Below are 22,968 nucleotides of genomic sequence, written 5' to 3' on the forward strand. Positions count from 1 at the left end.
TGCTCAGTGAATGTATAAGCACTGTTAACTGTTCCTCATTTGTAAGTTGCTTTGGATAAAAGTGTCTGCTAAATGAATATATGTAAATTAACTTCTATTTTCTTAGCTATTGCCTTCTCTACGGATGCACATATGTGGTAATTAATAATAGTCATTTCTATGGTAATTTTTAGCTTGGTGTATAGTTCAAATGGAATAAAACACAACACAGCACGCTGTTTTAGGAACATAAGTTTCGCGCTGGGGTGGTGCGATACAGTCAGACGCGAAACGTCCCATATAAGCACGTGTTTTATTACAAATTTTTACTAACTTTTTACAAATTTTTACACGTATTTTACTACAACTCGAACAATTTAAATGATACTTTTTAATACACTAATGAATGACATGTAATGCTCTTTAACTGTTCATAGTTAAATTTAATGCTGTGGAACACAAGACAGCGATCTGCTGTTATAAAAAATGATACCAAAGCATGGTTGAATTCTTGAAACTGATTGGTCAGAAGGCATGCATTAGTTATATTATATATATATATATATATATATATATATATATATATATATATATATATATATATATATATATATATATATATATATATATATATAAATACACTGCACAGAACAATAATTCCAGCTCTAACATGAACAATGGGTTTAGGAACTAACTTGTCTCATGGACGTTCCACAACATTAATCTAACTATAAGCCATTAAAAACTGCAATGTGTTGTTCATTAATAAATTACACTGTTTATTAATACTTTAAATTAATAAATAAAATAAATTAGTAATTGCTGGCAAACTGCTGTGTTATAAGTGGATACACACACACACACACACACACACACACACACACACACGCACACACACACACACACAGTGCTTTAATATATGAAAATAATTCACTTCAGTAATCCACTTGCATGACACCACCCCAGCGTGTATTATTTTCACATAATAATCTGTAGTGTGTTATTCCTGAACACCTTCTGACCAGTCAGAATAAAGAATTCAAAAGCATATACTTATGTCTTTTTTCTATATAGGCTACTGCAAAAGTAACTGATAATTGATGATTAATGATTAATTGGTGCTTCTTAAATATTTTGCCAGATCACTCTAGTAAATTCTAGTTGGCTAAGAAGTACTTAAACCTTTTTCCTTCTTCTACAACCCCCCATGAAAAAACTTTTGAAACACTGTAATTAAATTAATCTTATTTTAGTAATTTAGTCTTATTGTATTCTTATTGTTTGTATTTTAATAGTTAATGTTTTTCTTGCAGATAATTTCTGCTGTTTTAACACTTTTGGTACAAAATAAACTCCAACATTTCTCTTTGAAATTAATGAACATTCTTATGATGATTCTTTTACATGCACACCTTTCACTGACTTTCCCTTCATCCTGTTCTACCTAGTTGCTCAGTCTCTCGCAACAAATAGAAAAGTCTTTTTCATATTTTCTCTTTTTGTATGCCTGTTTTTCTCTGCACTGCTCTACAGCACACAGTCATTGGTGGAACAGTCATTGGAATGTAATTCTGCAGCATGTTCTTTATGCCCTTTCACATCTGATTGGTGACTTTTTGTTTCCCTCTTCTTGCTTGCCTGTATGTGTTTGTTCACCTGATGGTTTTTCCCTTCATGGTGATGTTGATGCTCCCTTAGGATATGATCTCCGTGATGTAGAGTAGATGAGTCCTTCTTCCCTCCTTCATTTGCCTGAAGCCCATGATGACTCTTGTGATGATCAATCTGATGAAGCATATAGTCTCCATGTTGCAGCTCTTGGTCTCTGTTGTGCTTATCTCTCGCTCTGACCTGATGTTCCCCCTTTTGCAAATGATGTTTTCCATGGTGAAGATTCTTCTCTTCACTGTGCAGGATTTCCTCTTGGTGGAGCTGTGAGTCAGGGCCTGGTGGCTGTACCTGCAAGTAAGCTCGCACTCTGTGGTGTTGTATGCGGTTGTTGCTGAAGTCGATCACTCTACACTCATACATGCCTTCGTCTGAAGGTTTCACGTTTGACAGGCGAAGCCGGTGAGAGATGTTGCTGCCAGCCACTTTCACCACCTTTACAGAAATATAAAACAAGACTATTAAAACCTTGAAAGAGGCTTTTAAAATAATTTATCCTTAAACCTATCCAAAATTTTTATCAAAAACCTATCAAAAATTCTATCAAAAGTAGACAAAACAGGGTGGTTAAAACCTAAAAACAAAGAACAAATGAATTCTGTTAATTTAGTTTCCACTTTAGAGTTGGTCAGCTGTCACTGTTAAGATACAGCCTATGTAGTCATTGGCACCCCTCAACAAATTGGGCAAAGGTATTTGTATATATATTTTTTAATTTTCCATTCCAACAGTTAAAGAATCTATTTACATTTCTTCTAACAAAATATACTTTATCAAAAACATATGTGGTGTATACACTACACATGTATGGCCAAATGTTTTTGGAAACCTGACCATCACACCCATATGTGAGTGTTGAATATCCCACACCAGATGTAGTCCCCCTTTGCCGTTATAATATCCTCCACTCTTCTGGGAAAGATTTCCACTAGATTTGAGTGTGGCTCTGTGAATTTGGGCACATTCAGCCATAAGAGCATTAGGGAGGCCAGGCACTGATGCCGGGTGAGGAGGCCTGGGGTGCAGTCGGCGTTCCAGTTCATCCCAAAGGTGCTCAGAGGGGTTGAAGTCAGATCTCTGTTCAGGCCACTTGAGTTATTCCACTACAAACTTGGCAAACCATGTCTTCATAGAGCTCACTTTGTGCACAGGAGCACTGTCATGCTGGAACATGTTTGGGCCTTAGTTCCAGTGAAGGGAAACTGTAATACTACAGCATACAAGAAATCCTATACAAAATTTTGGGGAAGGCCCACATATGGGCGTGATGGTCAAGTGGCCACAAACTTTTGGCCATATAGTGTAAATAGGATACTGGGACTCCTAAAGAATATTTAAAATAAATATACTGACATGCTACTTTAAAAAAAAAAAACAACAAAAACAAAAAAAAACATTTTTCAGTCACCAGGAATTTAATTATTGCCTTTGACCATACCCTTTCTTGTTCATTACAATTGGGAAAACTAAAGAGCTTTCAACAACAAAGGAGTTGGGCTGAACATCAGAATAATTTTATTTGCTATATACATTTACATGTATTAGGAATTTTTCTTGGTGTTTGGTCACAACACAATACATTCAACACACACATCTCAGACAGCAAAACACAATTACCATCTTAATATACAAATATTGCACCTAATATACAAATATTACACCTTAAGCAGAAATGGTAGGCTCAGTTGTAATTTACATTACAGTGGAGGTAGAAATAGCAGCTGGATACAGTTCAGAATGCATTCAACTGAGTGGAACATTGACTATTTTATTATTATTATTATTATTAGTGGTAGTAGTAGTAGTAGTACTTTGATGCAAGTAAAGTTTTAGTGCATAATTGCTTGATAATGGCAGGTCAGAACTGTGGTTAATAACAGAAATTGCCAGTGGAAAGATTCGCTTTCCTGATGGTAGTTTCTGGAATAGGTAATTAGCAGGGTGGAAGGTGTCATTGATGATTTTTCCTGCTCGCCTCTTTGTCCTAGTAACGTACAGGTCCTCAAGTGTGGACAGACTGCTGCCGTTGATTTTCTCAGCAGTCTTTATAGTGCACTGCAGCTTCCTCTTTTCTCTCGAGGAGGCTGCACCAAACCAGTAAGTGATGGCAGATGTAAGGATGCTTTCTATATTGGCAGTATAGATTTGCACCATTCTAGACTGGGGTAGATGTAACTATGGCCAACTGCCATAAGAAATGCATCCTTTGCGGAGATGCATTTCTTATGGCAGTTGGCCATAGTTACATCTACCCCAGTCTAGAATGGTGCAAATCTATACTGCCAATATAGAAAGCATCCTTACATCTGCCATCACTTACTGGTTTGGTGCAGCCTCCTCGAGAGAAAAGAGGAAGCTGCAGTGCACTTGCAATTCATAGATGCATCACCAGAAACACAGTCATTTGTGTAGAGCGAATATGAGACCTTATGGTGTTCTAGTGCTGAGTGACTGGGGTTCAGAAATGTTCTCGCAGATTCTCACAAATTGCTTCCTGTTAGAAAGGAACTTTGTGATCCACATACAGATGAAGCCAGGTACTTGCAGAGTGATGAGTTTCTCTTGTAAGAGCTCAGGGACAGTGGTACTGAAGGCTGAGCAGAAATCTACAAAGAGGATCTTGGCATATGTCTTTGGAGAGTCTAAGTGTTTTAATACAAAGTGAAGCCGGATATTAACTGCATCGTGTACAGATCTGTTGCTTCTGTAGGCAAATTGCAGTAAATCCAGACAAACAAAGTAGGCTACTGGTCTGTAATCATTAAGGTCAGTTATCTTTGATTTTTGGGGAGCTGAGATGATGTCTTGAAGCATGGTGGAACAGTATTCAGCTCTTGTGACCAATTGAACATGTCTGTAAAAAAAAATGGAGGACAAGATGGTTCCAGGAGTCAGGTCCAGCAGTTTTCTTTACATTTAGTTTTTTGAATTGTCGGATGGGTGCATATCGCTTCATCTGTTTCACTGAGACATGTCAGATTTCCGCATTTTCTATATGTAAGCATATAGCCAACATCCACAACAATGAGCTGTTTTGAAAGGTTGGACAAATTAATATAAAAATGCTGAAATCTGATGAAGTGGGGTCTCTATCGAAGGAAAGGTCCCAAGAACCTCAATGCAAAATATGGTGATACATCCCTGATGCATTTGGACTGTTTTTGGACTGTTTCTGATTGCATCACAAATTCTGTAAATAGCAGGATATTTTTGCCCAAAACCTGGTTGCTTTTGCCAGGAGGCTAAGATTTGGCAGTAGATGGAAAAAATGAACAACCCCAAACACATCAAAATCAATAGTGAAGTGGAACACAAATTCAGGGTTTGCCAATGTCTACCTCAGTCTCCAAATTTGAACCCTGTTGAAAACCTATGGTCTGAATTACACAGTTCACATGCGTATACTTAAGAATTAAAATGAGCTTGAAATGATGAGCTTGATGCAAATGAAAGAGTCAACCAAGATCCCTTTACAAGTGTATGAAGCCTTGTTAAAACTTTATTAGACATTACAAGGGGCTCCTTGCTGCTATTCTCTTCAGGGGAGGATTAACTGTGGGTGCACTTTTACAATTACATGCAAGTTTATTATTGTAAATTTATTATTCTTAATAGTGCTTTTCACAAAACCACTACTACATAAAAAGTTTTTATAGGTTTTAAAAAATAGTGTTTAAATAGAACTATAGGATTTCCCTTATATGTTTAACATATAGGTTAGAGTATCACTTTACATGTGTTGTTTATTTTATTTATTTTACTAAATAATACTAGAGTACTCTTGGACAACATAGATATTACAAAGAGTCTGAATCAGCTTGCAGATTTCTTGTTCACTTCTGCACCTCAGATGCAGTATGTAAGTCATGACTTACTCTTGAACCATGAAAAAAGGAGGTGTTTAATAGGATTTGACATTTTATGGATATTTTAGAATACAAGTGTGGATGATTAATCAAACATCTCTTTTAACAGATATAAATCCACAAAATGGTGATCTTGACATTCAGCACTCACACTTATTTTAGTAGCATCCCTCCTCAATTCCTCAATGGGAACAACCTGTAATGAGAAGCAGTAAATGGGAGAAAAATGAAATAAGGATGAGAATATTAGTGTACCAGATAAGTACAGCACAGAAGGCAACACATCAGGAAAACAATGTATGACAACGATTTCAGTCTGAGGGGGGTACTCTAAAGCTGTTTCCTCTTTGCTGACTGCACTAATTACATTGTGTTAGTTCAGCAGGAGACCAGCTGGCTGCTGTTCACACATTTAGGGGGAAACAGACAGCATGCTATGATCCCAAATTCTGGGCAATAATCAGTAATTGGGAAATGGAGTGGCTCCTGCTAGGATTCATGGGTTATTATGCTCTATGTCAGGAACACAGTGGCAGAGTGGGTAAAGGAGCATTTCACTTTTTAAAAAAATCGTTTACCAAATATCAGTCAAGCCTTTAAGGATTTTGTACATCATATTGCATAAGGAATGAGACATCTTCGATCTGTGATGATTTATATATAAGTGTGGAATATGGAAAACAAATTTACTGAAATGTATATATACTGAAATTCACAGTGGAAAAAAAAAAAAAAGAATCACTTTTTATGGCTCTTGTATTGGATTTTACCAAGTCATATCTACTTACTGAACTCTAAAAACATTATAACAACTGCACAAATGTAGATTCTACAGAAAAAGTCTGACCTGATTGGCTGTCCAGGTAGGTTTCTCAGACCATTCTCTATGGTACCGCAGATACCACCACTGGATCTCCAATGAGACTGAAGAAGAGCCTGCGCCCCTGAAGGAGCAGGCCATCTCCACATCCTGACCAGTCTGACTGATGATGTCATGGGGAACTTCTGTGAAAAGCGCTGAGAGAGTAAGAGAGAGAGAGAGAAAGAGAGAGAGAGAGAGAGAGAGAGAGAGAGAGAGAGAGAGAGAGAGAGAGAGAGAGGTTCTGTTATTTAAGCTAGTGTGTTGGCATTAATCATATTACTGTATTGCCATCATATTAGTAGAGAGAAGCAACCCTGCTATGATCACAGCTCTGTCCCAGCAGAAAGCATGCCACTCAAATTCATGCGAAACCAGCAACAGTGCTCTGTTACGTAATTACAGTCAAGCAGTCTGTACTCCTCATCTCTTCCCTGCTGTCCTTTCATTAGTATCAGATAGGAACCAATTCGCAAAGCTTATGTGTAAATTATATTTGTTTATGTGACATGTTAACCATATTCAAGAGTTATATTATTTGCAACAGAACTCAGGAAATTACATTCTTTCAATAACTGTGCTGATTTGAAAAAACAAAACAAAACAAAACAAAAAACCAACCTAAAGTGCTTAACTAAAAAACTAAAGTGTGTGTGTGTGTGTGTGTGTGTTCTTTCCCCCCCTCAAAAAGCCTGTAACTTTGACATATTTCTAAAGTTTGAAGTTTGGGTTAATTTAACAGTTGGAGAGATTTGAAAAGAAAACAGTGGTGCACTATGAAAAGTGTTATGTAGTGATGGAAAGACCACTTTATTCATTATAGTACAGACACTGCTACACAGTCTAATACTCACTGTTAAGAGCATCAGCTGGTCTTAGAAGAGGCTGTCTCTTAACATTTTAATCCCATACTGTAGCTTGCAAAGGATTATCAATGCTGGCCAGGATCTGAGATAAAATTTGACATATTTAGGCACACAGCAACTTATCCTGAGCTAGCACATGGATGAATCACACGCTCTAGATCAGTCAGTGTAGACATTTTGGGTAGGGGTGGTGTTAGTGGTTTGCTGAAAAGGAAAAAATTTGCACTAAAACACATTTTTTCTTGAATAATGTTCATTTTACTATGCAACCCTTTGAGGCTCAGTTGTAGAGAAAAGCCCAGAGATATTAAAGTTTCTAAACCTAAACTTTCGAGTATGTGTAATATCTTAGTGTGGTATATGGATCTGTTCATGCACTAGACATCAGAGGTACCAACTTCAATTCACATAGACATCATATAGAGCTTATCATTCAATGATGCATTTTAATCCAAGGACATGATCAGATTGTTACAATGAATTTGTTTTATTTATTTGTGCCACATAGATAATAATAATAATACACAATACACACAGACACCCATACATACATACATTGGCAGGTGACCAAACTAGGGAGAAAATGAGGGGAAATATAATAAAATAAAATTCTCAAATATTCTCAAACATACAAGGAAGGTGCTGACTAGAAGATACATACACACAACTTAACTACCTAATTCATACATTGAATATAGGCCTGTGTGTGCCGTAAGCTGTTCTGCCTGACAAAGAAGCTAACTTTCCTACCTTAGCTAGCTCTCTTACACTCATAACTAATTGACGTGATTCATTTAAACTGATAATATTAATGACAATGTTGAAACTCTCACTGAATGCGATGATGATACAAGTTTTCATTGTGTATTGTTTCCCACCTGCTCCAATCTGTATATGCTTAGGAGAACAGAATTCAGTACTGCATCACATCAGTATTCTTAGAATCAAAGCTGAGCAAACCCACTCTATTTGCAGATGAGACCAAGTCACCATGCATGTCAAAGTGAACACTGTTGGGGTCGGGTTCCTAGTTTGAAGCACACATGCAACATGTTTTGCTCTATAAGCCAAGTGAAGGCCATATAAATTATAATTATGATTACACATGCCAGCCAGAAGGACACTTCTACAGTCTGAGTGCAAAAGAACAATGGTCCAAGCCTCCCCTTATCTCTCATTTATAAGACTGATATCCTAACACTCCTATTCCTACTACTGATTTCGGATGAGTCCGTAATAACTGTAGTCACAGGAGAACCACGAAGTACCACGAAGAGTCTGCTGCACCTGCTTGTGTTTTATTTTAAGACACTGGTAATGGAGCAAAACCTACACAAATAGCTACATCAGCTTTTGCACTGCTTGTGTCTAAAATGCTCAATCACCTTTAGCACTAACATTTACCCCTCAGTTCAAATTCAATTTAAAATAGGCTGAGATGCATTCTCAATGTGATATCTAAGGCAGTTTAGAAAACTGATACTTAACTCTATCAGATCAGGGCCTAGATACAACTTCTTTACCTAATTACTGATCAAATACCGTGAGCCTGACCTATTGCTATCTCCATTCCAAATACAATAGAACATTATCTAGAAAACACTTCAAACTTGAGCTCTAAAGTAAATAAAAGAACCGTAAACAGAATTAGATATAATTAAACAAACACAATTAATGACAAGATGAGTTATTAGTACAGGGTTGGTGTGTGTGTACCAAGATTTTGTACAATTATTGAACATTGACAGTGTGAGAAATTCTGTTAGTCCAGACCACTGGACACATACAATGTGCACAATGCAGGCAAATCTGAAGACACATTAGTTACTTGGGAGGAATACCTCTGAATAACCTGTGGACCTTTTCCACTCTATCGGTTGGAGAAATTACTTTGCGTTCCTCTAATGAAAATACGTAAAAGATAGCCATCTGGAGTGTATAGAGGGTTAAAATATTAAACATTAAAATATACAAATGACACAGCAAATAATTAAACAGTTTATAAATTTAGCACAGTAATTTGGCTTTGTACATGTTTTAATCAAGCACTAAATGAAACACTGGAGTCATTGCCTTTCATGGCTAGTAAAATCTGGAAGCTGTTGGAATCTTTGTTGAAATTCAATGAAACAAATGTTAACAAAATACTGTATCTAGTTACAGAAAAACAGTTCATTCACTGGTTCAGAGAGTAGTCTAGGTAAATAATGGATGAGAAATATGTTTTTGGGAAATTATGAAGGCTTGTAAAGCTCAGGTCAGTGATCATAAAAAAAAATTATAAGGATTACTTAGAATAACAGAATGAAAAGAATTAATGGGGGGGGGGGTCACAAGAGCTTTACTGAAGATTTTGTTCTGTATCTAGTATGAAATAACTAGTAAAACTGAACTAATGTATAAAAATAATCAGCTTTTAGATAGTATTTTTAGATCGTACTAATACAATTTAATAGTAATAGTCCACACTTAATCAGTCGACAATTAAACCTAAGCCTAATATTAAGTTGATAAACCAACAGGAAATATTATACTATAGTATACGATATTATATTGTATGTGTATCATTTAGGTTTTTACTTTTTTGTTACAATTACACACAGTATCAGAATTTCACCAAATCAGTAGCTGCATTTCTTTCAGCATGGGTTCCGAATAAATGAAGTAAAGCAGTACAAACAAACAAACTAACAAAACACCACACACACACACACACAAACACACACACAGAGTATGGCAGGTGTTCATAGCCTAAAGGGAGTCTACCATTTCCCAAAGGAGTTGATTGGGTAGACTGAACTATTCTCTATGGATGATGGGGGAGTCAGGTGTAAATTCTATCATCTCTCATTCCATCCAAAGCCATTTCACATCTAGATGTATCTTTTCTCCACCCTCAAGCATGAATTAATTTTCCTCAGAACTCCTCCAAAGGCACATGCATGATTCATGACGGTGCCTCTGTTCGCAGTCTGATGTATTCTCATATACAAAATGACAAGCACTTCAAACACTGAGCATCATGCAATGCCAGCTTCAATAAACTGGAGGAAAAAGGAATGAAACTGGGAAATAGAAGTGTACAATGAGAGCGCACAGAATATGGAAATTTAACTACAAATTCTGCATAATATTTTTCATAGTTGCAGAGCTTATTAGCATAATGCATAATTTTGGAAATTGTAATCATATGCCAAATCTTTTCAGAACAGTATGAATACCAGCACTCTTGCTTTTATTCCCTCCTGAAATGTTGCCTTTTATGGCCACTGCTATCTAAGTGTATGCTACACATACTGTACACTACAGCTGGTACTGTCTATGTCTGTTACTTGTTTTTGCCAAAACTAGGCTGCCAGCTATTTATTTATTTATTTTTAGTTTCTTTGTATTGGTTCATCAATCTTTCACTGAGAGGTGCCTTAGACAAATGTGTCAAAATGACAGCAACGAATGAAATCAAATTAAAAGACTGCATGTTATTGCACATTAATACACTACAGCGGTCTTCCAATGCATCAAACACACAACTATACAGTGAAACATTTTTTGAGGAGGCTAAAACATGTACAATGAAATATTGAAACCCACTCATTTGTAATTTGAATTAAATATGACATCTGCATGTGAGGCCCGCTGCCATTTAAAAATAAGCCATGCTATTACATTTGGCTCAGCAGTGAAATAGGGTCAACAGGAATCACAATTCATGAAAACACTACTACGAGAGTATGCTGTTATTTAAAATGCTTTGTTTTAATATTTGTTTTAGGTACCCGAGTGAGTGAGTGAGTGAGTGAGTGAGTGAGTGAGTGTGAGTGTGTGTGTGTGTGTTATTGACTCCGGGGAAATAAGCACAGGATGCATAGGATGTGAAATCAGGTTGAAATGAAGGCTGCAGAGAGACTAACACAATAAGATCTCAACTAAGGCACAGTGACCCCCGACTCCCCCTCACTTCAGGAGTGAATTGCATATAACCCCAGAGAGTCCCATAAACCTGGTGGAATTATATCAGCTGTCTGTTATTTCCTTTATTTCACAATGCATTTGTGAAATTTACAGTGATTACATTTGGGTGAGAATTACTTTCAACAAGATAGCAGAGCAATCATGAGCCCCAATACGATAAAAACTAATCAACATCGCCCAGCTTTCTCTCTTTCTCTGCATGCAGAAGCGACAGTCATGGATGCACATCCTAATTAGGGAAACAAAGAGAAAGAAAGACAAAACAACACTCTCCTGTGACTCCACTGGTTCTTAATATGCACAGCCTTTCTCGATCCTACAGACATTACAGTAATTAGGCTGTGCTACTGACACAGCATTGCAATTGTCTCTACTGCCTAATGCCCTGTAAACACACAGGCATACCAACCATTCAACGATTTCATTCCACTCATACTAATATCAAACTTCTGAACATTTCAGTACACAGCAGGATAGGAGCATGTTAATTACAATATGATACATCTGAAAGAAAAACACAAAAAACAAGTAAGAATAATGTATTTGATGTTTAAATTGCTGATGTGCTCCATATTGGAAGCAGAAACTAAGATTTTTGATGTACAGAACATATTGTACAAATACAGTATACAAATAATCATATCATACCATCAATAAATATGACCTGTATATAAAGTATTATTGTGTTTTTGTATTTTCTTTGATACATAATGCAATCTCAACATGTCATTGATATCAGTGTGCGAATTATACATTGACTTTTGGGGGAGGTTAGCTTTTTTCAGTTTGCACAGATTAACTAGTTCGTGTAATGCAGATGTGTGCTTTAGTGAACCAAATTTAGCAAACTTAATAGCTTACTGTTACTATAGTAAATTATGTAACTTCCATGCACAAGCACTGGCGCCAGTTAATAATAATTCCTTACATTTATACAGTGCTTTTCTAAACACTCAAAGCACTTTACATCGTCTGGGGGGGAATCTCCTCAACCACCACCAGTGTGTAGCATCCACCTGGATGATGCGACGGCAGCCATAAAGCCATAAAGCCATAACCTCCAACACACACCAGCTATTAGTGGAGAGGAGAAGAAAGTGATGTAGCCAATTCAGAGATGGAGATTATTAGGGGGCCAGGACAGATAAGGGCCAATTAAGGAATTTTGCCAGGACAACCGCATTATATTCCTACTCTTTACGGGAAATGTCCTGGGATTTTTAATGACCACAGAGAGTCAGGGCCTCGGTTTAATGTCTCATCCAAAAGACCATGCTGTTTTTACAGTATAGTGTCCCGGTCACTATAATGGAGCATTAGGCCCCATGCAGACCACAGGGTGCGCACCCCCTGCTGGCCTCACTAATAACACTTCCAGGAGCAACCTTAGTTTTCCCCAGGAGGTCTCCCATCCAGGTACTGGCCAGGCTCTATATTGCTTAGCTTCTGTGGGAAACCAGGTGAGAGCTGCAGGGTGGTATGGCTCTGTCTAAAAATACAAGCTGTAAGCAATGTAATATGTGGTCTAATTTAGCTTTTTGTGGTCATAAATTATTTGTTCAAATTCAGAGTTGTATGCCATTTTAACAAACAGTATTTTATCAGCTTGCTTCATTCACACTCAAGACTTGAAGTTTACCTATTGTCTTGAAGTCACTTTATCTTAATCATTTCACCATAATGAACTGTGCAGGAACTTGATGCTTGAGATACAACTATATTTAGATTTCTAAGAACAAGTATCTTTCAAACACTTATGGTATCTCCCGTGCTATCTACATTGCATTCGGCTGATTGAGTGCACGATTGCAGGGTATTTCCAGCATTTAGTCTACTGGACTAGACTGAGCAATGTGAACTATTTTTGACTATCCCATTAACCATTTTGCCTGCTGAAAATACTATTGTAAACATATATTTATTAAAATAAGCAAGTTTGTAATAATGTTAATACAATTCAAGTAAACCAGTATCACACATACTCATGCTGTTTTTTAAATTATAGTACAACCTTTCTGTTGGATACTCTTGGGAAATAGAGATATATAGCAAGGACCAAGGGTCACATATTGTGACAAGGGCTCTGGTGTACACAAATAATTTGACATGGATCTCTGCTCCTTTGGACACCAAATCATAAACTGTCTCTACTGGACTGACATTCAAGCATGCACTTGTGTGGTTTGTGTGTGATTATATGAGAGAAACAAATACATTTACAGCATTTGGAAGATGCCCTTATCCAGAGAGATTTACATTTATCTTATTTATACAACTGAAGGTTGAAGGTTAAAGTCCTTGCTCAAGGATCCAGCCGTAGTAGCTTGGCAGTCATGGATTTGAACTCATGACCCCCTGATCAGGGGTCCAACGTTTTAACCACTGAGCTACCATTGCCAATATCAAATGCATCTTTGCATATTTTGACAGAGTAGTATAATATTGGAGGGAAAACAGTCCCACAGGAGGTGGTGTTGGTATGGAAGCTGCAGCTCAAGGTGAAAGACCAATCACTGTTGGAGTAAGAACTATATACTAATAAAGTAAGGCCAGGAGGCACTCTATGATAATTCTATGCATGACTAATTAACCTACTTATAAGCTACTACTCTCTATGTCTGTTTGGTTAATATAGACTTTACACCCTGATTGATGAAACTGGCTACTGGTAATTAACTGAGTGAATTGGGTGTGTTAGAGGAGGGAAACCAAATTGTGCTGGACCTCACAGACATGTTCTAATTGAGGAAAGCACCTACTCCTGCTAAGGCAATTTATCAGACCAGATCTTTCTGGCCTAACAAAGACGCAGAGCATAACAGAGTAAGGAAGAGTGAAAGATTGAAAACACCTCTGAGAATTACACATCAAAAGTCTGAGCTCTTTGTCGACTCTTGCTCTTGCAAGGGATGGATGTGAGAAATTATTTCCTAGTTAATATTCTCTGTTCAGTTTTTATTATTACCACTTTGTTATAAATCAACATGTAAACATTTACTTAAATTAAGATAATTTTGGTAAATAAAAACATAGTTACATTAATGCCATTTTAATCCCTTTGACTGTCCCAAAAGTTTCCATACATAGGGGAAATTAACATTATTTAGTTTATATTAATACTTTGTTTATATTATATATGTTTTTTCCAGATAGTCTTTAAGAATGCCTTTGACAAAAGAAAAATGTACTGAAATCATTCTTGTGGCTGGATCGTGAAGCTGTCGCAAGGTTGCGATGGACAGGAAACCTGGCAAGCACATCACACACACACACAACACTGTTGCCAAATTGGGAGCCAAAGTTGGGAGAGATGACTCCGTGTGTGTTTACAAAGAAATTGCAATCATGTAGAGCATGTTTTGCAAGTAAAGTTACATTTTGCGGAAACGTGTTCATCTCCAGAACTGCTTCACTGCTGGGGCCCTGGAAATCGATCAGGAATTTTCAAAACGGCCATTTATGTTGGTAGAAATCTGTTTGTCTCTGACAACTGGCTATGGGAGACTGCAGTATGCCCAATTTTCTGCTTGAAATTTAGGAATGATTGGCGTTGTCATCATGTACTGAACTGAAAATTACGGAAACCCAAACTCTATTAAAAACCCAAGGAATGAGTTTCTGAATGTACAAATGATCCAATATCCCTTCCAATGCAGTACACAATGGGGAGTTATTATGTTTCCTTGTAGGGGAGAAAACGTAAGTGGAAAAGTTGATTCCAAAAACTGTATTTTCCATATGGCAAATGTAGTACAATTAATTGATCACCATCACCACAATATTTTCTTACAGATCTACTGTACAAGAATTGTTAGATTACTGTATATTACACTTGTCTTAACTTTTCTAAGTGAATGATTGTTGTTGCATAAAAACTATTCATATACCTGACAAGTCTGTTGCGGAGGTGTGGAAGCTAACATTTTTTTTATCTTCAGCTCTTTTCCTTTAGAATGATGACTCTTTTTGGCAGCTCAGGGACTCTCAGTAGAGCTTCTCTAAACATATTGTAGTAACGATTATAATTCTATCTTGGTCATAATGGTCATAATGGTCATAATGGTCTCATGAACACTGACTCAACAATATAATTTCTGATTTCACATTCTTACTATAAAAAAAGAAACACCAAGAACCAAAGTGCTTAAAACATTTTTCACACATGTAAATGACAGTTAAGATTAAGCTAAAGCCTAGATTTTTTTTTAACTGTACTCACAATAGAAGGATCAATTGAGTTATTTCAACAAATCCATGACAGTTAATCTGTTGTCAGCATTTGTACTGGAGTATGTTTTGTAGCATAAGGAAAGGGGAGTCTGTAACATTAAAAAGGGATGTATGCAGTCTCCTCTTCACCACCAAAAAGCATTCATAGAAAATAAAAAATAACTTAGAACGAGGCTAAAATGAGAGAATTGCTAATTAGAAGGTCATGCAGTCATATTAGAATCACAATAACTTGTTTCAGTCCTTGTGTAGTCCAATCCAACTATACAATCCTGCAATATTTAGTATTCTGCCCAGCATTAACCTGGATCTGACTGATGTAAAAGTTGGTCATTAATACCAATTTCAACAACTGTGATAACCACAAATAGCAAGCAATTTAATTTTCAAATGTAATTTTGATAAATAAAAGTAAACCAAGAGTTTAAGCGATATGTAAATTTCATAAACCTCAAATAATCAGTAGAAATAGTAATATACTACACATAAAAATCAAGCCACTTACGAAAGAGAAAAAATTGTACACCCTAGTGCCATATACAGTAGTATATTTAATATTTTCATAATGAGACCTTATCAATGCTTTATCAGTGTGATTTACATTGATGCTGATAAATCTGTGGAATCTTAATATTGGCCAAATGATGTGTCAGTCCTAGCTTAAACCATAACAATGCTTTGAAAATGTGAAACTAACCCTCACCAGTTCATTAAGTGAATAAGTAAGGAAATGCCATTTAGATGGCAATAACAGCATACAGTGGTCAAGCAGAACATATCAATCTCGCATGATGGATATTTAGCATCTGTGGAGAATTCACAGGTTTTTTTTTATCATTTAAATAGAACTACATTTGTAGTAAAATAATAATAAAAATAAAAATAATAATAAATACATGTAAATAATGTAATAAACACAATAGTTGAACCCTTTACATCTTTCCTGTTTTTCCCCAGTCTGGCTTTTAATTTTCTCCTTTTATCATCACTAGATCAATCTATGGTTCAATGACTAATGCACCGATTTACTATTTATGGTAAATTAGATTAACTATAATTTAAGCAATAAGAAATGTGAATATCATGCCTCAACCTAACTGGTAGATAGGCCTACAGTTATTCAGAAAGCACAAGGCAGTTCCACATCCTGAATGGTAAAGGGGAACATATCTGTACGAATCTGATGATCTGAAATAAGCCAAACATTTTGTAGGAAAGATATATGTAATATGATGTTTCATTTGAATTTTAAATCTAATTATAATCTACAGGATATTGAGAATCTGTAGAAACTCTACAATAAAGGAATGAAACAACAGCTGGACCAGTAAATAAATAAGTTATTAGATCAATAAATCAAAGTGACTGTCTTATAGTTTTTTTTATTATTGATTATTATTTATTTCAGTGTAGTCTCAAACCATTGTGTAACAATATCAATGTGACTATCTGCATGATTAGCAGTTATCAGGGCTGATAGGGAATAGGGAAGGCTTCTTTCTTTGTTCTTTTGTATCTCGGTTGCAGTTGCATCTAATCCGGAAAGCAATTAGGAAGCACTAGCAAACTGTAATTTGCAATCATGTAAACAAATATTAATTATGTATAAAAGGAAAGAGTCAAACAAATTGCCAGTTATCTCTAGCAGTAGCAAGTCTCCTTCACACGTTACGCCTGAAAATGAGACGGAATAGCGCTGAAAGCATGAGTCATGTGTTCGCTTCATATGATTTAATGTAACGAAGTAGACAATAACGCTATTATCGTTCATTTATCAAGCCCCGCCCCTTCACACTGAGCTCCTTACTGACTGTGCGAGACTACGCGTGTGTTGTGTTACAGCCAAACTGGCCACAGTGCTTACCGTTACCAGAGACATGGTTGTCCACCTCTACATCCACATCCCCATCCCCAGTCGCGTTCAGCTGAAGAAAAAGTCCCGCGTAATGTGAAATCAACAGCAGCGCTGCGAACGGACCCATTTCATCCAGAGTTGTGCTTGTTCACGCACACATGTGGCGGCGAAAGTGTCAGATTTACTCTCCTTCCAAAGGCACTATATCCTCCTCAGAAAGAATGACAAGACAAAGTTCCTGAGAGAGGAAAGTGTCAAGTAGCGCCGAAAACAGGTTAACGCACAGCCTTTGATTTTTTCGCCCCCCTAAAGAAACTCAGTTTCTCGTCTCAGCTCTCTCCAGACCTCACGACCTACTGAATGGTTAGAGTGTGTGGCGTAGGAACATCATCAACAGGAGGAGGGAGGTGTGTGGGCAGGACTTTGCTGGATAATCAGTTAGGCGGAGTGATACGTGGTGCTAATTAATTCATTAAACATGTATGACGCACAGAGATACAGACTTAAAATTCACATGCGAAAACGGTGTGGCATTGATTAACTTAGCTTATATGCTGGAGTATGTGTTGGAGACATTTTATTGTGAAGGTGGGATAAATGAAATGAACGTACACAATTTCACAGACTTTAAATGTTCACTAAAACAATTAGCTGTGTGGAAAGATGACTGTCCTAAATGACATACTATACACTAATACTATACACTCTGCCGTCTACTGTATGGATTTTAGAAGGTTAGTATCGTCACAAATGGCACACTTTCTGGCTGCATCCGAAAATTGAAAAATGCTGCCTTCGGAGGACGCATTCCAGGGTAGGAAGGCATCAAGGCTTACCTTCACTTCCTGTCTCATGAGATACCTTCATCTGATTAACTTTTGAAGGCAGCATAGTATCCTTCACTGCCTGTGATATCCCACAATACTGTGCTGTTCGTCCGAAGTGGAGTGGCTTTAGTCAATTGTGGTGAAATCATACACCGAAATAGTGTGATTTGGGACACACTATGAGTCTTTATTGGACTATTCATTTGCATCAGTAGTTTGTTATTAACGTGGGGGAGGGGGGCTTGTAGGGAGAGTAGGAACAAAAATTATTTGGGGAGGTTGCTTTCAAGTTGCTTTCCCTATGTTTGTCAAAAAAAACCCCCAAATGAATGTATATTACAAATATTACATACACATACATGGAACAAAGAGGGTAATGTCAGAGATGCTAAGCAACAGCCTCCTTCGCTATTTTTCATCAGTGTGAAATTCTGCATTTACATGCTTAGTGCTGAGTGACAGTAGCAAATGGGTTTCACACTCGATCTTGAGGATCATTTTGTTGTCTCTTCATGACAAATGAACATAGCCAGCCATATACACCTGTAGCCCTAAAGCACTGGAATCTCTGAACTAACATTACATGCCTCCTGTAACTGTCTTCCCTAGTGTTCAGATTATTGGAACCAGTGCACTCATCAATAAGGCTACAAGCCCACTGAAAACCAGACAGCTAATTATGTCACTTGGCAGGTATAAGACATTGTGGGAACCACTCTTAGGCCACAACAGCACAAGGCCAATATGTGAGAACATCAAGGAACCATTATTGGAGTCATTCCATCCACAGGTTTTACACTCAGCAAGATGTGAGAAAAACTGCAACTGTTCACCTACTCGCTCGCTCGCTCGCTCGCTCACTCACTCACTCGCTCAGTCCATTGGTAATTGCAAGGTGATGTCATTTTTTGGCACAGTATTCTAGGAAACAATAACAATGAAGTTAATTATGCAAAACACAGCTCTTTTGATAACTGTTTCCATCAATTCATGGGATGACAATTAGCTGCTGAGCTGGCTCTTGCCAAGATTTGTATTGCTGTCATTCATTCATGCCAAGATTAAATATCATTAAGAACATCATTAAGGTGCATAACTGGACCTAAAAGACCACATACAAACTTTCTTTTGTACTTTCAGGAATAAAAATGTCCTGGCACGGTACCTTATTTGACAGTGGATCAGTTTAAAAGTTCAGAACAAGTAGTAATGGTGATGATTACTTTAACATTTGCAGTCTTTTTTTAAATTTAAAAATAAATGTTCTTTTCTTTATAAAAATCACTTCTCTATAGTCTGTTGAACAAGAGAAGTTGTTTTTTTCAATAGCTGGTTGAATGGCCTTGTCATGTTTAAATAGGTACACTCCAGAAAATAATACACACTGTGGGATATTGATTACAGCATTGACAGCAGCTCTTTTCCTTTTTTTCTCTATGAGAATTGATCACTTGACTTCTACTGCCCTCTTCATCAGGGGTCATCACAGTAGTTCTCCCGCATTTGCTTTAGATTTATGAGTGCTCCATCTTTTCAGGGACATTCATGACTATGGCAATCAGACTCAGAGAAACCAAAATGACATATGGAACCAAGGGTATTGTGTGAACTTTAAATACCCAAAGACCAATGCATAGAAGCAGCACTGAAAAGCTAAATATTCAAGTGGTAGAGGAACTGGGAACTGTTAAGCATAGGAATAAAACATCACATGACCGGGAGGTCGGGGGGGGATTTAATAGACCTTTGTCCTCACAGACAGAATATGATTAATTTTGACACTAGAATCTATTTCACATCAGTTTTCCACAGTATTCACTGACTACATGCAATGAAAAAAATTAAATGTGGTTGTGTGCAATAAAGAAAAATGTCTCCATTAAGAAAAACCCCCTGAATTAATGCTATACCAAAAGAAGCAGGGATTGCCTATCCACATGTCAACAACATTTACAAGGAAATAAGAGGTTATCAATCCAAAAAAGTTGGGTATACCATTATGGAAGGAAACCATATCTTTCCACTTCAGCACTCTGCTGCACTGCCAATTACACACACAGCGGTTACCCCTCTTCTCTCTCTCTCCCCACCTCCCCACTCTCCCTTCTCTGCACCTGTCACCCACTGGAGCAGAGCAGGAAATGAAATATGGTGATAGGAATTCCTGCTGGTGTTTTGTGGGTCAGTGATTGTGGCGAATAGATGGAGCCCTCATTTCTAGCCCAATTTCAGGCTACCTGTTTGATAGCCGGTGCTGTCGAATTACCTCGACCCTTAGAGCCTGAGATACCAGGTGTGTCTCACTCCCATACCACCCTCTCCTCCTTTGTGTCTCGTTCTCTCTACCTTCATTCCAATAATCAAATGATGATATTTTGGGAATCTTTGTTAATGTGCAGAGTGATCTGTGGGTTTGTTTTTTTTACTTAAATGCATGATTTAATTTCATTTATTGTCCTTATTTTGTGAGGAAATTGCTTTCTTGTGTTTTTTTTTTAATCATCATGTGTAATCTTTGTTATAAAATGAAGGGCGAATTGTCAGCATAATTCATGGATTCAATAATGTTTGCAAAAATTATGCACTAACATCTTTTTTAGCATTTGTCTTTTTAATCATTAATTATTCACCATTTCAAGACACAAAATATAAGAAAAAAAAAGCAAAGTGTCACCGATGTGAAGCACCATTTTTACACAGCAATTTATTCATGTGCTCATTTGCACAGCCTGGCTGAAGTATTGCAGGTCTGTGTTGAATATTGTAGTGGCTGACCTGAATATTTTTACATCAGATAATTAAACCATATCCTTGCTCATATATATATGTTGTTCTGCTTTTAACAGCAATATTGTAATGAAAGTATAATAATTAGAATATATCGATACAGTATTTCTATATAGAGATATTCATTGTCAGTTTCACTAAGAAAAAAAAAATGTGTATAAATTAACTTTGGTGCAACATACTATACAATCAGTTCTGTGCAAAAGTGTAGCCACTCCTTAATTCTTAAATATAATTTGTCTTAAATGTTTATTTTATGTATTATCTTTAGTGTGTCATTAGAATGTTCAAACCTTTATTTAAAAAAATAGATATTACAGTGAATTTTTGTATGTTGTTAAAGGAAAGAGGATATTAAGTAATAGACCACCTTTTTTTCCCCCTAAAAAACATCATTAAGGATGTCTGGAATTGCCTGCAGAAACATTAGTGGTGAAAGTCTACAGAAGAACTGTGGTAATTTCTCAAACATCCTTGGAACAACCTACCAGCCAGTTGCCTTTTAAAACTGCAAGACAAGGTAAATTGATGCCATTTAATAAGATGTAGGGTTGTCATACCAAATATTGATTTGATTTAATTTTTGTAATAATATTCATAATAATTGACTTTATATATATATATATATATATATATATATATATATATATATATATATATATATATATATATATATAATTATTTTCAACGCATGTTTGCTTAGTAGATTTGCTTTATATTTGCCAAAGATCTTGACACAGAACTGCAAGTATCAACGTGAGCTGTTTTTGACCTGTGACAGCAAAGCAAGGAAATCTAGCCTGTGTTCCTCAAAAGTAAGTTTCAGATCCTTTATGCCATCTACACTCATTTTGTAAGTGTACATAAATTCTGTTTATGCAGGATTATGGTGCAAACTGTTTCAACAATGACATACACAAATATACTTGAGTAAGAGTTCCTTTTGTTAAACATGAGGTGCTATGAAAAGCCTAATATGTGTTATTATAAAATATTGAATGATGAGAGAGTTACCAGCAAGCTACATGAGGTACTCAGATATGAAATTGAGATACATCTTTAGAAAACCTAAAACAAAGGGCTGATAGCTATAATAAACAGACCAAGTCATAAACATCTAAGCATTTCTAACACAAACTGAACAAAGCAATACTACATATTCCTAAAATAGACTATTCAATAACTGCATGTGTAGCTCTGATAGAGATTAAACTAGTGTAGGTGTGTCCTGACCTGATTGCAGAAATATCTGATACAAGGAGAAACCAGGAATATGTGAGGTGTGCTGCATCAATCACTCTTCTTTCAGGTGTAAGGTCTTGTCTGATGCCTCGGTGTCTCCCAAGGGACACTGTCTTCTCCTCAATGCCATGGTGTTTTGTAAGCACACACAAAAACCAAAAATGTATACACACACAGGGAGACACTGATCTCACAACACACATACATAGTCAAACAATTAAAAAAAAAAAAAAAAACCTGTGTATAAGTAAAGATATAGGGTAGAAGATGCAAATAACTTTGTCTTTTTTTGACTTGAGGACAAAGTTTACCTGTGTACTTATAACACCTTCCTTAAAGGAAAACACGATGGAATACCAATTAAAATCTATTAAGCACATTAAAAACAAAATTAAACAACAGGAATGAAAAGACTGAACTGCAATGCATTACTGCCAGTTCCACAAGTCTGTCAATAGGCTGTTCAATAGCATTGAGTTAACAGAGGGAAATTTATTTCATGGTTGTGTAGATTTAGTCCCTTAAGGCTGCACTGCTGGCTGTTTGGAGATTTTCTTTGCACCTCAGCTTTTATTTGATCAATTAAAGTAATTGATTTGCCAGTGAGACAGCTTTGCCGATTTTCCTAGACTTAATGAGGTAGCGATTAAATGGTAATGAGGGGCCAGAGACATTGCAATGTTACAGGTCACATTCAGTAAGTACAATGAAATGTAAAGGAAATATATGTACAAGAGTGAGGAATCAGAGTCTGGGCCCATGAGTGGATCCTGCGAGTTTATGGGATTAACCTTGTATTTCACTCCCTTCAAATTGA

At 36.6% G+C, this 22,968-nt stretch overlaps 1 protein-coding gene across 1 annotated transcript; it reads right to left on the bottom strand.

Moving 5' to 3' along the window:
* Nucleotides 1-638: 638 nt before the first annotated feature.
* vstm2l (V-set and transmembrane domain containing 2 like) lies at nucleotides 639-18,207 on the bottom strand. The gene is made up of 4 exons (XM_053637015.1): nucleotides 17,305-18,207; nucleotides 6,361-6,530; nucleotides 5,665-5,709; nucleotides 639-2,082 (listed from the first exon to the last, which is right to left on the bottom strand). The coding sequence occupies exons 1-4, from the start codon at nucleotides 17,420-17,422 to the stop codon at nucleotides 1,507-1,509; spliced, it is 909 nt and encodes a 302-aa protein (XP_053492990.1). The 5' UTR covers nucleotides 17,423-18,207; the 3' UTR covers nucleotides 639-1,506.
* Nucleotides 18,208-22,968: the final 4,761 nt, after the last annotated feature.

The sequence above is a fragment of the Ictalurus furcatus genome, chromosome 11, assembly GCF_023375685.1.
Source record: "Ictalurus furcatus strain D&B chromosome 11, Billie_1.0, whole genome shotgun sequence".
Lineage (NCBI taxonomy): Eukaryota > Metazoa > Chordata > Actinopteri > Siluriformes > Ictaluridae > Ictalurus > Ictalurus furcatus.

Excerpts from the sequence above, each read along its gene's own strand:
- vstm2l (XM_053637015.1), bottom strand. The coding sequence starts at position 17,422 with ATGGGTCCGTTCGCAGCGCTGCTGTTGATTTCACATTACGCGGGACTT. Across the intron at positions 6,531-17,304 it reads CAACCATGTCTCTGGTAACG|CGCTTTTCACAGAAGTTCCC; the intron begins GTAAGCACTGTG and ends TTACTCTCTCAG. Across the intron at positions 2,083-5,664 it reads GGGATGCTACTAAAATAAGT|GTGGTGAAAGTGGCTGGCAG; the intron begins GTGAGTGCTGAA and ends ATTTCTGTAAAG.